Below are 18,064 nucleotides of genomic sequence, written 5' to 3'. Positions count from 1 at the left end.
AGGTTAATTGGTCATTGTAAGTTGTCCTGTCACTAGGCTAGGGGTTAAAGTGGGGGTTGCTGGCAGTGCGGCTCGAATGGTCAGAAATCAAATCAAGTTTAATTTTCATTGAACCATACATAGATACAGCTGAACTCAACAGCATTCATCTAGGGCCAAGGTGCAAAACATACATGGCGCATTTAAAATAGTGAGCAAAAATACATAGTCATGAAAAGAACCCATATATATAGTCCATGATCCTAGCAGCATGTCCCTCAATTGATAGTACAGTCTCCCGGCAGTGTGCAGATGCACGTAATCCAGCCTGTCATTCCACTGATTGAACACAGAGGGCAGCACCAATGGGAGAGGCTAGCCCCCAGCCGAGCACGGATGTCACGCAGCGCAGCACTGCCTCCAGCGTCTCCTCACCTGGTCTGCAGTAGCAGGCATGCCCAATCTATCTCAATAAAATAAATAAATAATTAGAATGGACGTGTGAATTCAATACTGTGTCCTGTCAGTACGTCCTGGCTGTTTCTATTTCAGCCAGAAACTGTGTGTTCTGTTCTGTGTTGTGCTATGACTGCAAAACACTGTACTCACAAAGTTAATTGGGTCCAGTGAGCTATGATTAACTTTAATGACATTGCAATATTATCATCTTTCTCTCTTGGGGTTTTTTTCTGGGATAGAGCCTCTCTTATTTGTGTTGTGTCTGCACAGGTGTGTGTTGCGTCTCCCCTGTGCGTAACCGACTTCATTCTCAGAGATCCGCAAACTCCCTGGGCAGTTCTGATATGGTATACTTGTAGCTGAGCATCAGTGACGAAAGAAAAGAGTCAGGCATAACATTGGTTTTCAGATGGAGCTCCTTGTTCTGAATGTGTCGGAATTATTAAGGGGTTACCAAATAGATGGTAAAAGGTGTTTCAGAAGATTATTTTTGAAGAATACAATAGAAAACATCTTGAGTTTATAACAAAATCAGAAAGGGCTTGAAAGTCTCAGCAGGTGAGTCAGCATCTTTGGAAAGCTAAACGAGAGTTAACCTCTCAGATTGGGGGTTCTTTGTCAGAACTAGAGTTTTTAATTTTTTCCTGATGGTCACCACTACACAATATGACTTTAAAAATGGGTTTCCTCCCCCATTCTCCCTTTTTCAATTTTTCATTACGGTTACCATCTTGCCCCTTCTCTTCACCTGCCCATCACCTCCCCCCGGCACCCCTCCTCCTACCCCTTCTCCCATGGTCCACTCTCCTCTCCTATCAGGTTCCTTCTCCTTCAGCCGCTTGCCTCTTCCACCAATCACCTCTCAGCTTCTCACGTCATCTCCTCCCCTACCCCTCACCTGGTCACACCTATCACCTACCAGCCTGTACTCCTTCCCCTCCCCCCCACCTTCTTTTTTCTGGCTTCTTCGCCCTTCCTTTCTGGTCCTGATGAAGGATCTTTGCCTGAAACCACAACTGTTTATTCCCCTTCATGTGGCCTGACTTGCTGAATTCCTCCAGCATTTTGTATGTGTTAACTCAGGGTATAATTTCTGTAAGAATAGGTGCTTGATGTTTAGTGAGTTCTGTGTGGGTCATTCAGCCAGTTTCTGTATTATACAGTGTCTCACTTTGATTCTATTTAAACACGGCACTTGTACGTACTTGCTTAGTGAACTGCTGTCTAACACTGCTGCTGAAAAATGAAGAAAGGCTTACTAAAAACATTAATCTGGTTTGATTTGAGGTCTCTGTTAATTAGGAAGGAATACATTACTTCTAATTTAAAGCTAATTATGATTTTTTTAATTGTCCAAAATAGCCTCCAAAAACCATTTTTGCTCAGGTGCAGCTGGCCCAGCCTGTCCCTATTCATTCCATTGCGTTTAACTGTGATGATGCTGAAGCCAACAGATTTCTATACGAACTTTCAGAGAAGACTGGTGGACGGTTCCACTCCTACAACTGTGATATGAGGGAGGCCAATAATCCCCCGCCATTTATGGTAAGGAATTTAACTTCTTGGAAAAGGAAAGGAATATTTAAAAGCGACTCCAGTACAACAAAATACTCTGTTGCAACTGAACTCTTAACTGAACTCTGCACTTAAAACTGGTGAGTTTCCCATGGTGCTTCACTGGAAAGTAATTGGATATAGTCGGGTCTGAGTCATATGGAGCACTCGGGCACAGTGGTTAAGCTATTGGACCACCATTCAGACTACTGAGCTACTAAAATGGGGATAGGAGTTCAAATCCCATCAACGCAGATCAGGAACTTAAAGATTGTTAAATATATATGAAATTAGCAACAGTGACCATAAAACCATTGAATTATAGAAAAGCAAGAAAGAAAGATTAGCTTTATTCATTCAAAGTTCAAATACATTTATTATCAAAGTATGTATACATTATACACCCTTGAGATTCATTTCCTTACTGGCAGCCACAAAACAAGAAACCCAAAAGAACCTATTAAAATACAACCAACATGGGGGGGGGGGGAGGGAGGGAGAGGAGAGGGAGAGGGACAGGGAGAGAGAACTGTACAAACAATAAGAGCAAGCAAACAGCATTTGGAATGAAAGTGAGTCCATGGACATGAAGCCTGGAGCAAGCAGAACAGACCCACAAGCTGAACCTCAATATATACATTGAATCACTTAAACATTGAAACATACGGTGAAGTGCATCATTTGCATCAACGACCAGTTAAGTCCGAGGATTGTGCTGAGGGCAGCCACAGTGTTGCCATGCTGCCAGTGCCCACTGAGCATGCCCACAACTAACTAACCTTTACCAACCCGCATGCCTTTGGAATGTAGAGGGAATCGGAACACCCGGAGGAAGCCCATGTGAGGTAATGGACAAACTCCTTACAAACAGCCATGAGAGTTGAGCCCCACTCGTTGGCACCTTGAAGTGTTATGCAAGTGCTAAGCAAACTGTCTAGTTCATGGAAGGGTATGTCCTCCCTTAACTGGTCTAAGCGACATGACTCCAGGCTCACTGTTATTTGGTTGACTCTTACTTGTCATTTGAGAAGGACTAGTCACTCAGTTTACGGGCATTTAAGGCTTGAACAATAAATACTGGCCTTACCAGGAATGCTCATGACCTATATGTTGAAAAAGTAATGTGATATTATTCATATTAGGCTGTACTGGAATGGTGAAAATGCTGATGAATTTTGAAAATCATATCTAAGAAAAAATGTGAAATTATTTATGGTTTCCAAGCTTGCTCCATTCCAAAGTGCATTTGGAGCATTTGGAAGCATTTCAAGCAACTGAAATGAATGAATTAAAAGCAGGAACAGTAAATCTTCCAAGCAACACACACGAGATGCTGGAGGAACTCAGCAGGCCGGGGGGATGCTGCATTTTTTCTTAAGCACTTGATTTCCTGATTTCCAGCATCTGCAGATTTTCTCTTGTTTGTAGTAAATCTTCCACATGGCTCTTATCCACTTTTCAGTTGTCTTGTATCAGAAATAATGCTCAAGTCTTTTCACTCTTAATGAAGTTTGGAGACGTAATGCAGCAGAACTATAAAACTAGCTTGCATACTTTGGGACACAGGTGTGTGGTTACAGTAAACTTGGATAATTAAGATTCTTTTTTATGTCTTACTTCTAAACACTGGTTTATTTTGCGGCATCCTCTTTTCAGCAATCTCCCTGAAGCTCCTGCAAATTTCTACCGAAGTGAAATTTATTAGCAACAGTTCCAAACCAGTGCAAGTGGACTCTGCAGAGTAATGTAAAAGTGTTTCAGGAACAATGGACATTTAAAAAAAACATAGAAACATGGAAAAACAAGCACAGGAAGAGTCCCTTTGGCCCATCTTGTCTGTACTGAACATGATGCCAAATTAAACTAATCCCATTCACCTGCGAGCCAAAGTCAAAATAAATTTATTATCATAATACGTGTATGTCACCGTACACTACACTGACATTCCTCTTCTTGCAGGCACCCACAGGAAAATAAAGAAATACAATAGAACTTATGAAAACCTATAGATAAGCAAAAGACAGAAAAACAACTAATGTGCAAAAGAAGACAAATTGTGCAAAGAGAAAACCAATACTGGAAACATGAGTTGTAGAGTCCTTGACAGTAGGTCGTGGAATCAATACAGAGTTGAAGTTATCCATGCCAATTCAGAAGCCTGATGTGGTAGGGTAATATTTATTCCTGAACCTGATGGTGTGAGTGGTCAGTATCACTCTATTTTCTTCCTGTTGCTGTACATCCCTAAACTTTTTAAAATATTGTTATATTTGCTACTACCACCTCCCTGGCAGCACATTGTGTGCACCTACCCCTCTCTTCAAAATAAACTTGTCTTGCAAATCTCTTTTAATCTCCCATCCCTTCCCGTTACCTTTAGTATTTAGTAACCTATGCCCCCTAGTATTTGACATTTTTAACCTGGCTGGAAAAAACTCTATTCTCTACTCTATCTATGCCTCTTATAATTTAACGTACTTCTATTGGGCTGTCTTTCATCTTCACTGCTCCAGAGAAAAAAACAACAATTAAAGTTTGTCCAATCTCTCCTTATGGGTCTTACGTTCCAATCCAGACGGCATCCTGGTGAACCTCTTCAGCAAAGCTTTCGTATTCTTCCTGTATGGTAATCCCCACTGCATACAATACCCCAAATGTGGCCTAATCAAATTTTTATAGACCTGTAACATGACTTGCCAATGTTTATACCTAGTGCGCTGACTAATTATACATGTATGTCCTATGCCTTATACTCGTGATGTTACTTTCATGGACCAGGACCCCAATATCCCTCTGTACATTAATGCTCTTAATAGTGCTGCTGTTTACTGTATATTTGCCTCTTGCATTTGACTTACTAAAATGTAGAGCCTCACACCCGTACAGATTAAACTCCATCTACCATTTCTCTGCCCAGATTTTTAACAATCCACGTTACCCGTTGAATCCTTTCACAACCTTCCTCACTATCCAGAATGCCACCTATTCTCATGTCAGCCTAATCAGACGACCTAAATTTTCATTCAAATCATGAATATATATTACAAACAACAGAGGTTCCAGTGCTGATCCTTGTGGAACACCATTGGTAACACTCCACTAGTCAGAAAATCACTGATTTATCATTACTTATGACCTAACTAATTTTGAAACCAATTTACCTGCTCATTATGGATCTCATGTGACTTAATCTTCTGGGTCAGCTGACTATGAGTGACCTTGTTAAATGATTTACTGAAGACAATATCTATTGCTTATCCTCATTAATCATCTTTGTTACCTCCTCAAAAAAATACTCAGTTAAATATGTGAACTACGGGAATCCCTTAAATATGTGAACTGGGGGAAGTTAAAATCAGTCACTACAATAACTATCGTTATTTTTACAACTTTTCATGATCTATCTGCATATCTGCTCTTTTGGCTCCTGTTTGCTATTGGTAGGCCTACAGTATAACTTCATATTAGTTATATCATCTTCCTCATTCCCTACCAAAGGTTCAAATGTTTATTTATTATCAAAGCATGTATCCACACACAACTCTGAAATTTGTCTTCTCCAGATAGCCACGAAACAAAGAAAGAACATGAAGGTTGTTCAGAGAGAAACATCAAACCCAACCCCCCCGCACAAAAAGAAATGGCACCCTGATCATCAAAACCCCCCCCACTCCCCAGTAAAAAAACAGAACAGGTACATCGACCCCCAAAAAACCTTCCCCTGCATAAAAAAAACTAACAACACTAACAGAACTTCAATCCCCAAACACTCTCCCCTTGCACAATAAAACAGAAAAGTGACAGGCGGTTAAAAATACAGAATATAGAAATCATAGTCTGAAAAATCCACGGTCCATAAACGCAGAACCACAATACTATCCTTCGATATCGCCAGCGTTCATCGAAGGAGAGAGACGCCACACAAGGCAGAGATGCCTACCTGCCTGCCGTAGCGAGTCACACAGTGGTAGGCCGCTCACACGCTCCTGCTCGGCAGTGATCAAAGGGAAACCAGTCAGTTTCCGGCTTCCACATTCGCCTCGATGTCTCAGTCTTCCTCAACACTTTAATTGGCGATTAACAGAAGCTTTAATCGGTGAAATGGGGTCGAACTTTGGCTCGTGTCCTGTCTCGAATTTTCTGCATGTCAAGGCCGTTCTAGTATGCGCTCGCTTCCTGGAATCTTCTCAGAGACAGCAGAGCGCTGGATCACTCAGTCAATCTCCTAACTGTACATCACAGGCTCTAACGGTACCAGAAATACACTAAGGTGAAAAGCAGACGGTATTTTAAGGTGAAAAGCAGACTTAAAACAAGTTTGAAAAAAAGGCTATTTTCATGGGCTATATGGAAGTTGTTGACCGAGGAAGCATTGTACACTGGTGCCATCTTGACCTGTCCTGATATTCCCTCACAGCATGTGCAGCTGTGACGTTCTCCTTAATTCCGATATTGCCTCACAGGATGAGCCCCCCAGGATGCAGTGGTGACATTCTCCCAAATTATTAATGCATGTCCACTTCCTTTTCCTCTGTCAGATCTGTATTTTGGAGTATTGAACTGCCAGGTTTTCCCTTCTCTCAATCAAGTTTCTGTAAATGCCACAACACTGTACCTCCCCGTACTAATCCAGGCTCTGTGCTCATCTGCCTTACCCATTATACACCTTACATTAAAATAAATGCAGTTCACATCTTCATTGCTGCCATGTTGGTTATCCTGGCTATGCCTGCTTTATCTACTAGACCTACAAGACTTTAGCTCTACCTTCTCCTCTTTCACTCCATCAGCTGGCCTACTGCTCCATTTCCCACTACTGCCTACCACAGTAGTTCAAACGCTTCCAAGAAGCATGAGCAAGGATGTTTCTTTGGTTTATGTGGTTTCTTGTGTTTGTAGCACACTTCCTTACAGTTCTGAGCTCAGGAAGCAGGTTTTTATTTATAACATCACTCAGTGCCCTGCTCCTCTGAGAGAACTCTTCCATTCCCCATCGCTGAAGTATCCACACACCCTTTGCTAACTCTCTGCAGAAGCTGACAGAGTGGATGTTATGTTATGGTGCGACACCTCCCGCCCCACTCCACTTCAAATTCAAAGCCGTGAGGAAAGATGGAACAAGTTTTGACAATGTTCTGGTTGCATTACTGATTGCTGATAAGGTGAATGTTGTCTACTTCTGTTTCTGCAAGGGTTCTTCTGGAATTTCTGGTTGATTGACATTGTTGGGCAGTTGGAGTTGGGGGTGGGGGGCGTAGGGAGGGGTTTTTGAAATTAGCCAGGGAGTGGTAACCAGCATTCTGGTTTGGGTTGATCCACAAGGTTAGCTTGAGCTGTAAAACGTTTTCTCTGTACAGTGGCGGGATAGAGCAATAGACAGACAGACAGATGGGCGCACGCACACACGCACACGCACGCACAATATGCCGGAGGAACTCAGCAAGTCAGGCAGCATCTATGGAGGAGAATAAGAAGACGATGTTTCTCTCAGAACGAAAGGGGCAGATGCCAGAATAAGATGGGGGGGGGAAGGGGAGGAACACTAGCTAGCAAGTAGGAAGATGAACCTGTCTAGCTCTGTCAGTAATGTTCAGTTTGAGCCTTCTCAGTTAATAAACACTATTTCTGTTGTGAGTGAGCAGCGCAAATGGTGATTCGGAGCATCAAGTTTGAACTTGGCAGGCAGATGAATTCTGGGGTTGTGAGCCATAGACCATAAGACATAGGAGCAGAATTAGGCCATATGGCCCATCGCGTCTGCTCTGTACAGCCATTGTGTCATTTGAGCGAGCGGGGCACCAGAGAAACAGTGCTGGGATCATTTTACACTAAAAAAAGGCCAAATACAGCCAACAGCTGACATTGTCACCCAGAAATATGCACACCATATGACGCTGGAAATCCATAGCAATACATACAAAATTCCGGAGGAACTCAGCAGATCCGGCAGCATCTATAGAAATGAATAAACAGTCGATGTTTCGAGCCAAGACTCACCTTCAGGACTGGAAAGAAAGGGGGAAGATGACAGAATAAACTGGGGGGAGGGGAAGGAGGATAGCTAGAAGGTGATAGGTTAAGCCAGGTAGGCAGGAAAGATAAAGGGCTGGAGAGGAAGGAATCTGATAGAAGAGGAGAAAGGATCGTAGGATAAAGAGAAGGAGGGGACCCCGGAGGAGGTGATAGGCAAGTGAGAAGAGGTGAAGAGGTAAGCAGCCAAAGTGGGGAATAGAAGAAGAGGGGAAGGTGATGGAATTTTTTTAACTGGAAGGAGAAATCAATATTCATACCATCAGGTTGGAGGCAACCCAGACAGAATAGAAAGCGTTACTCATCCACCCTGAGGATGGCCTCATTGTGGCACAAGTGGAGGCCATGGATTGACATGTCAGAACGGGAATGGGAATTAAAATGTTTGGCCACTGGGAAGCTCCCCTTTTGGCGGGTGGAGAGGAGGTGCTTAATGAAGCAGTTCCCGTATTTATGACGGGTCTGACCAATGTAGAGGAGGCCACTTCAGGAGCACTGGACATTGGAAGCACTCAGCAGGTCAGGCAGAGTTACCAGGGAGACAATACAGTCAATATTACAGGCCGAAGCCCCTTCCCCTGAACTGCAAACATCTAAAAAGAGATGCAAGTTCAAGATTAGATTTATTAGTCCCATGTGCAGTGAAGTGTGTTACTTGTGCATGAGGCAGCCCACAAGAGTCACTACATATCCCAACACTATCATAGCATATGCACAATGTTCAGCAAAACAATTTACAGCCAACATACAACAAGATAGACACAACAACAGCAAAATAAACCTCTCCCCCCCCCCCCACCCTTCTGTCAGGTCGGAATATCCCAACCTCCGGACCTGTCCATCTCAGGCCTCCAAGCCAAGGAGAGGCCACCTTCGGGCCTCCAGATATTGGCCCTGGACCCGCTGACCCCTGATCTCTGTCCCCAGACTTGCCGACCCTGCAAGGTGTCCTTCAACTTGCAGAAAGGTGTAAGGGGTGTGGAGGGAAACACGTTCCGCTTTCCACTGACCTGCCAAGCGCTTCCATCATTATAGTTTTATTTCAGATATCTGTGCCTGCAATATTTCTCTTTGGTACTCTGCCAGTGTGAGTCAAAGCAAAGTTGCCTACGTGATCTGGTCTCCCTGACTAAAGCCTGCTAAGTAGGAATTACACTTGAGAGACTCTCCATCTGTCTACCACAAATGCTGAGAAAGTGTGGATTGTGTTCGACCAATTACAAACATGAGAAAATCAGCAGATGCTGGAAATCCAGAGCAACACACACAAATACTGGAGGAACTCAGCAAGTCAGGCAGCATCTGTGGAAAAGAGCAAACAGTCGACACTTCAGGCTGAGACCCTTCATCATGACTTAGTGTGTATATGGAGTGTTTATTGCCTGGTTTCATACAATGTACGTTAAATCTATTGAAATTGCTTATTTGGAGATTTGGAGTATTGTGTGCAGTTGTGGTTACCTAGCTAAAGGAAAGATATCAATAAAGTTGAAAAAACACAGAGAAAGTTTACAAGGATGTTGCCACGACCTGAATTATAGGGAAAGGTTGAATAGGTTTGGAATTTATTCCCTGGAGCGTAGGAGAGTGAGGGGAGATTTGAAAGTCGTATACAAAATTATAAAGGGTATACATAGGGTTAATGCCTGTAGGCTTTTTCAACTGAGGCTGGGTGAGACCAGAACAAGAGGTCATAGGCTAAGCAAGAAAGGTGAAATACTTAAAGGGTATCTGAGGGGCAACTTCTTCACTCAGAAGGTGACGAGAGTGTGGAACAAGCTGTCATCAGAAATGATGGATGAGGATTCAATTGCAACAAGTGAGAGATGTTTGGATAAGTACATGGAGGGGAGAGCTGTGGTCCCCAGTGCAGGTCAATGGGAATAGGAGAATAACAAGTTAACACGGACTAGATGGACCAAAAGGCCCATTTCAATGATATTGTCTTCTAGGACTCTATGATTCTAAATAACTCCTCTTGATTCATTCCAGTAAAACTGTGTAAAGCAAAGATGTTTCCTTATTCAGTTCTTGGATTGTTATTGACCGTCATCGCAAAGGTTGGCAAATGTAACAGAAATGAAGGCAACTTAGGCTTCCTTTTGTGCAGCAACACAGATATATAACAAGGAGATTCTTTGTGCAGGCTGTGGTAAGCAGTCTCCAGTCTTTGATCTTATATTCTTCCATCACATGTGGGCATCATTATGAAGGTGAACATTTAATCTTTATCCTTAATTGTACTTGAGTTGAGTAGCTTTCTGAGCCATTTAAGGACAGTTTAGATTGACATGTGTAAGCTGAACCAGGTGAGGAGAGGTTGTTTCTTCCACAAGGAATTTTTATGAAGGTGGCAGCATTTTAACTGATAGTTTCACGCTCACTGTTTTACAAGCTTTTAAAAATAATTTTTCATTTGGAATCTCAACAGAATATGACCATATGTCAAGAAGATTAGCAGTCCATGTCCATGGTTTACTTATCCAGCAATATAATCACTGCAGGCACAAGATCCACAGAGGCCCTATTGAGATTTTTCATTGTCATTGTCGTTACGATAGTTCTGTTTTATAGTTCTTTTCTTAAGGCCAGTGTGAATTCAAGCTGTTAATGGGGGACAGTGAATTGTGTTACTAAATCATTTGCATGTCTGTATTTAAAAAAAGGCTTGAATTTAAATATGCAGCCCTTGGTATATGAAGTACCTATTTTTTTAGAATGACGATTGTTTTATTTGAAGAAATATCTGTAGAAGAGACGTCAAAACACTATTTACAGGTTGAGTACCCTTTATCCGAAATGCTTGGGGTGGAAGTGTTCTGGATTTCGGATTTTTTCAGATTTTGGAATATATAATGAGAAAGCTTGGGATAATTTCTGAATCTGAGTTTATGTGTTACCGGTATACTTGATCATCACACATATATAGTTAACAGTAAAAGTTATTACATACCATCAATATAATGAGAATACAATGTGTGCAGGGTAACAAAAGCAGCACAACGGCATCAGGAGAACACCTGAATCAGCTGTTGAACAACAACAAGCAGGTTTTTATTCTTCACCTACGATGCTGCGATTTGTTTTAGATTTTATGTAAGGTATAAAAACAATCAGCATTGTAGGCTTGTTCTGGTGTTAGACTTTCATTAGTGATGATTGTTGCAAACTCTTCAATGAATTTCTCTGTTGCTTCATCTTCAGCTGACGGAGACTCTACCTTTAAAATTTTTTAAATTAAAAAAATCTTAATGCTGTGCCTTCTCTTAAATTTCTGCAACCAGCTTGCTGGTTCACAATTACTTTTGATTTTCAGTTTGTTGTAATAATAGATCTTTGCATGTTTCTTGATCAGCGTATTGTTAAGAGGCATATGTTTACCCCGACATTGATGAATCCATTCTTTCAATAAACGATCGAGATCTCCGTTTTCTGCTTCATGCAGTGGTTTTCTATTTTTCATTAACTTATGTTCATTACATATGTGAGGTCACTTTTCAGAGCAGTCTGTGATGTGCAGACACCTCCGCATTGCCAGGGAAACTTCCCATCGCCTTGCGAAATTTTCCATTTGTGACGTCATGCCAGAGCTCAAAAAAATTCTGGATTTCCAAGTTTTTTGGATTTTGGGATTTTGGATAAGGGATACTCAAACTGTATATGGATTAGATCTTTTGATATATTTCCTAGGATTTCTATTTAAGGAGTTATTTATTTAATTTCAGCTAATGACAAAATTACAAATCACCTGACTAATAGATAATGCTGAACAAGCATTCATAATATTAAACTCAAAAGTGTGACATATATTTGTCCCTATGAATGACAGAACTTGTTTCCCCCATTAATTAGGGGTGGCCTATGGTTAGCATTTATTTATTATTTGTTCTTTTTGCATTTGCAGTTTGTCTTCTTTTGCACATTAGTTCCTTGCCAGTTTTTATGTGTAGTTTTTCATCAATCCTATTGTATTTATTTTTCTATTGTGAATGCCTGCAAGAAAATGAATCTCAGGGTAGTACTTGGTGACATATAGTACTTACGTAGGTAATAAGTCTTCTTTGAACTTTGAATTCAAAGTGGGCTAGCAGCGTGGCACTGAACTGAACTAAACTGAATACTCCTGGTCGTCTGGTTTGATGTTTGATATACTGCGTGTTGTTCGTTCTGATTTTGCTGCTGGAGCAATTTGTTCTTTTTTAATGTGTTGGGTGTTCGCTGCCTCCTTGAACAGGTTCCACAGTGTTTTTTTGTTTCGTGGCTGCTTGCGAGAAGATGAATCTCAGAGTTGTGTTTTGTATGCACACTTGGATAATAAATGTACTTTGAATCTTTAAGTCTGTGAATTTAGTGCTGTTCTTCACTTTCTGATGAATTTGAATTTTGTTTCAGCCAGCAACAATGCTTGGTAAAGTAAATATATTTATTTGGATTCTTCAGAGTGAAGATATCTGCCTATTGAAGAAGGAGATTGAGAAGGGAAAGGAAGATTTGGAGAAGGTGGAAAAACTTCATGCAGAGTGCATAATGCTGGACTGGTATCATAACTGTGAAGAATCCAGACCAAACAACAAGTACGTTCATTATGTTAGGCTTGAATCTTTTCAGCGTCGTAACAATGGTGCTTATTGTTTACTGTCCTGTGGTTATCAGTATTGCCCTGCCATTAATTGTCTGCCAAAATTACTTAAGGCAGTCAATTTATTCAACACACACAAAGTGCTGGAGGAACTCAGCGGGTCAGGCAGCATCTGTGGAGGGAAATGAACAGTCAATGTTTCAGGTCGACACCCTTCATCAGCTATCACCCTCCCGATGAAGGGTGTCGACCTGAAACATTAACTGTTCATTTCCCTCCATAGATGCTGCCTGACCCGCTGAGTTCCTCCAACACTTTGTGTGTGTTGCTCAAGAATTCCATCGTCTTCAGAATCCCTTGTGTTTATGAGTCAGCTTGTTTTCTTGTTTGGCCCTGGTAAGATCACTAACTCTATTGGAATCTGTTTTGTACAATTGGCTGGAGCGTGATATGATGGAGCTCCAGGGAAGAATGAGGTGGAGAGAGGGAGGAATGGAGCCTGGACAGGGGTGTGGAGGAATGCTGGAGGATCTCCTGAGCATAAGCATTGGAGATTCGGCGGCTGCTGAAAATCCAGAGTAACACACACAAAATGCTGGAGGAACTTAACAGGTCAGGCTACATTAATTGAAGGGATTAACAAGTTGACGTTTTGGGCTGATACCCTTAATCATGACCCTTCATCTCCTGAGAAGTTAGGGTTGACCTCAGATAGGAGAGGCAATGTAGCAATGTAGAGGAGAAGGTACAGCACCAATTAAGTCCTGTCCTGAGGCAGCTACAGGCAATATCGAATTTGGGCACAGAGCAGGAGACTGATAATAGGCAGAAAGATCATGAGAAGGATTTTAAAAATTAGACTACAATAACATTAATACCGTATAAACTGAACTAATGTTTAAAAAACTGTGAATCAATACCATTCTCTAAGGCGAAATACTTTCTGCATTGTGAGTCACATAGGATTGAAAGCCAAGGATTTAGAATTGTTTTATTATGGTCATATGTACTGAGAAATAGTGAAAACCTTGATTTCCCTTCCCTTCCTGCAGATCAATTCATTATAACAGTGCATTGAGGTTGAACAAGGTAAAACAATAGTAGAGCGCAGAATAAAGCTTAACAGCTTTATTACAGGTTAACAATAAGATGCAAAATCGAAAGAAGGACGATTGTGAGGTCCAGAATCCATCTTATAAAAATGCACTATGTGGGATGTTTACATGGTCAAATTGGAACAATAGCAGTAAAATGTTGACAAGGAAACAAGGAAGGCTAACAGGAGCGTTTGGTGTAAACAAGAAATGGATGCAGCTATAAATAATTTGTCATGGTTAAATGAAGGATCCTCTAAAAGGACCACTACCTTGCCGTTGGGTTTGGAGGCTTGAGCGCTTCAATGACCCAGAGAGCTAGGTTGGCTGGAGTCAGGGCTTTATGCTTTGGCTCTTGGTAGGGTCACCCATGCCAAACAGGTCAAAGGGTAGAGGCCAGACTAACAGTGACCCACTGGTCCTCCAGGTTGGGGGTTCAGCTCAGGGCTGACAACCCTGACTGGTCAAACAAAACTTGCAATGGAAACAGCAATGAAGAATTCTTCTGCACCTGAATGCGATGGTATTCTCAAGACTCCAAGCGGGACTTACATGACTGACAGTAGTGCGAACTGAGAGGAATCTACCGACATGATGACGGAAGCCCTGAACACCAAAGGTCAGGTCCAGAGATGGACCTTCATTGCTGCCCTAACTGCCAGCGGTGTAAGTAAGCAATTGGAGGATAGTAATTTCTCTTGTAAGCCCATGAATCTTATAAGAGAGTTATTGATATGGTGAATTGCCATGGCATTTAGGTGTTGATGTGTTCTCCAAAGTAAAGAGTTAAATTTAGGACTAGACAAGTGAGCCGGTGGCCCAACACTATCTGCTTTAACATAGTGCCTCGCTGTATCATACTGTGAAATATCTATGCCATGTCTGAAACTAAACGGATACTTTTTTGAATGAAAAAGAATGCAGAGGACACATCCAGTGAAGACTAGAACTAGAGGTTCATGGTTTAAAGGTGAAACGTGAGATATTGAAGGGGAACATGAGGGGGAATCTTCTTCACTTAGGATGTGGAACAAGCTGCCTATGGAAGTGGTGAATGTGAACAAAAGAAAGTCTGCTGTTGCTGGAAATCCAAGCAATACAGCAAGATGCTGGAGGAATTCAGCAGGCCGGACATCTCGATCTCTGGAGACAGCTTACCTACTGATGTCTATTATAAACCCACTGACTCTCACATCTACCTGGACTATACCTCTTTCCACCCTGTTACTTGTAGAAACATCATCCCCTTCTCTCAATTCCCTCCGCCTCCACCGTATCTGCTCTCACGATGAAGCTTTTCATTCCAGAACAAAGGCGTTATCTTCCTTCTTCAAAGAAAGGGGCTTCCCTTCCTCCACCAGCAATGCTGCCCTCAACCATGTCACTTCTATTTTGTGCATGTCTGTCCTCATCCCATCCACCCGTCACCCTGCCAGCTTCTGTATCCATCACATAATTGTCTGTAACTTCCGCCATCTCCAGTAGGATCCCATCACCAAGCAGATCTTTCCCTCCCCTCCCACTTTCTGCTTTCTGCAGGGATCGCTCCCTACACGACTTTCTTGTCCATTCATCCCTTCCCATCTGGCACTTATTCTTGCAAGTAGAACAAGTGCTACACCTGCCCCCACACCTCCTCCCTCACTTACAATTCCGGGCCCCAAACAGTCAGTGAGACAACACTTCACCTGTGAGGCTGGGGGTCATATACTGTATCCGGTGCTCCCAGTGTGGCCTATGTATATCGGTGAGGCCTGATGCAGATTGGGAGACCGGTTCAGTGAGCACCTACAGAAAAAGTGCGATCTCCCAGTGACCACCCATTTTAATTCCACCTCGCATTCCCATTCTGATAAGTAAGTCCATGGTCTCTACTACCTTTGCGATGAGGCCACACTCAGGTTGGAGGAGCAATACCTTATGTTCCGTCTGGGTAGCCTCCAATCTGAAGGCATAAACGTAAGCTTCTTGAACTTCCAATAATTGCTCCCCACTCTCCTTCACCATTCCCCATTCCCAGTCCCTCTCTGACCTTATCTCCTTGCCTGCCCATCACCTCCCTCTGGTGCTCCTCCCCCCTTTTCTTTCTTCCACGGTTTTCTGTCCTCTCCTGTCAGATTCCCCCTTCTCCAGCCCTGTATCTCTTTCACCAATCAACTTCCTAGCTTTTTACTTCACCCCTCCCTCCTCCCGGTTTCACCTAGTGTTTCTCCCTCCCCTCACCCCATTTTCATACATTGACTCCTCATCTTTTTTTCTAGTTCTGCCAAAGGGTCTTGGCCCAAAACGTCCACTGTACTTTTTTCCATAGATGATGCCTGGCCTGCTGAGTTCCTCCAGCACTTCGTGTGTGTTATTCTCTAAGTCATTATCGAAGTTGCTGTATTCTTGTCAGTGAGGAGACTGGTCATATGTTCAAGCTCTGCTACAAAAGCAAGGAGAGGACTGATTTTCACTTTTTCTTTGTTGAGACAACGAGCCGCATACCGTGCATCTAAAGAATCCCATTCCATTGTTCAGGCAAGTCTTGTTGCACAGGACCTTGCTGAGACCATATCCAGAGTACTGCATATAGTTTTGATTTCCTTTCTCAAGGAAAAGCGTTTTTGCCTTAGATTGAGAGCAGTGGAGAAATACAAGACTGGTTCCAGGCTTGGCGAATTCGCAGTTTGAGGAGTGATTGATTTGACGGGGATGGTGTTCCCTACAGTTTAGAAGAACGTTATGAGATCTCATTGAAACAAAACAGGTTGGATGCTTCAATGATATTTCCATTGGCTGAGAAATCTACGACCAGAGATCTCAGTGTTGGAATAAGGGTTAGGACATTTTGGGTTTGAAAGGGGGAGCAATTTTTTCTCTCAGAGGACAGTGAATTTTAGGAATTCTTGACCTTGGAAGGCTCAGTGAGTTCATTCAAAATAGAGGGTGTTAGATTTCATAAGCACAGGAGAATCTGCGGATCCTGGAAATCCAGAGTAACACACACAAAATGCTGGAGGAACTCAGCAAGTCAGGCAGCATCTATAGAAAGGAATAAACAGTTAATGTTTTGGGCCAAGAATGTTCATTAGGACCCCAATGAAGGATCTTGGCTTGAAATGTTGACTATTTATTCCTTTGCCATGATAGATTTCTGAGTGTTAAATTAATCAAATGATAGGGAGGTAGTGCGGGAACAAGACATTGAAATAGAGGATCAGCCAAGACCATTGACCTACTCCCGTGCTTATCTCTTAAGTTTTTATGTTTTTAAAGCGTGTTTAGAATCGCTAAAATAATTTGGAACATTTTGAAGTTATGAAGGGGATAATGTAAACAGAAGTTTGTTCTCTTTCTGTTTTGTAAGCCCTTTGTAGAATCAATTGGAGCCATTAACCTCAAAGCTCTTCAGAATTGTGAATAACAGAATAAATGCAATTTGAATTATTTGCAAACACCTTTACAATCCAGGCAGTAGAAGAACTGATTTCAAAGAGCTTTGGTGCAACGTGGTGCAATGTTTGTACAGATCTTGCTGAGGTAATTAATATCTACCAAAGGAATGTGCTTGCGCATCAGGTTAATACTCCTTATATTTTCAAATTTTAGCTAACCTGCCAATCATCATCATTCTCTTCATATCAGCATCTGATTTTTTTCTGTACTTAAAAACATATTTTAGAAATAGCGTTATTTGCTTTACTGCAGTGTTGCTCTTGACATTCCAATTAAGAGGCCAGCCTGGAGCAACAACACAGCTGGGCTCCATTCCTTAGATACCAGGAGCCCTTTGAGACCTCGTTCAGCTTTGGATTTGGTTTCTACCACACACAGAAACCACTGGGGCAGATACCATATCTACAGTTCAAATACTGCCAAGAAATCAAAGGAGCTTCAGAAGAAAAAAGTCTTGCTTGCAGGTAAGGCATAATTCTTCAGTTCAGTGGAATTGCAGTGTCCATTTTGCTTATGACTTGTTAGATCACCAAATAATGATTTGTCTCTTCACGCATTGTAGTGACAGGGATGATTCATTGGAGACATTATTACTCTTCTTTCAGAATTATAATGAATCTAAATCCTTACATTTTTAAGGAAGTATGTACATTTGAATAGTGAGATTCATTGAATGTGTGTGTCTCTCTATATATAGCAATTTATGTTCTTTTATTATGAATTGATTGTACTGTTGCCACAAAAACAACAAATTTCACAACATATGCTGATGATATTAAATCTGATTCTGATTCTGAAGTTAAATTAACAGTAGAAGATATATTTGAATGTTGAGATTAATTAATAGCCAAAGATAGCCAAAGTCCAGATTTGTTGTTGGTAACTCAAAGGAAAAGCAATGTTGCTAAATGTTTAGACCTTTGTTGACCTG

General features: G+C 41.8%; 1 protein-coding gene across 9 annotated transcripts in view; it reads left to right on the top strand.

Annotated features, from left to right (window-relative positions):
* Positions 1-18,064, top strand: part of LOC132391104 (von Willebrand factor A domain-containing protein 3B-like) — a 174,185-nt gene that overhangs the window by 83,974 nt on the left and 72,147 nt on the right. For all 9 annotated transcript variants that reach the window (XR_009511088.1, XM_059963860.1, XM_059963861.1 and 6 more), the window contains 3 exons: positions 1,801-1,983; positions 12,463-12,596; positions 17,386-17,597. Coding sequence is in view for 8 of the 9 variants with exons in the window: in XM_059963860.1 (XP_059819843.1) it covers positions 1,801-1,983; positions 12,463-12,596; positions 17,386-17,597 (529 nt within the window). In the remaining variant the exon portion in view is untranslated. The remainder of the gene's footprint in view (positions 1-1,800; positions 1,984-12,462; positions 12,597-17,385; positions 17,598-18,064) is intronic.

The sequence above is a fragment of the Hypanus sabinus genome, chromosome 3, assembly GCF_030144855.1.
Source record: "Hypanus sabinus isolate sHypSab1 chromosome 3, sHypSab1.hap1, whole genome shotgun sequence".
In the NCBI taxonomy this organism is placed as follows: Eukaryota; Metazoa; Chordata; class Chondrichthyes; order Myliobatiformes; family Dasyatidae; genus Hypanus; species Hypanus sabinus.
The sequence above is the reverse complement of the archived record's forward strand: the minus strand, read 5'-3'. Positions and strand labels throughout refer to the sequence as shown.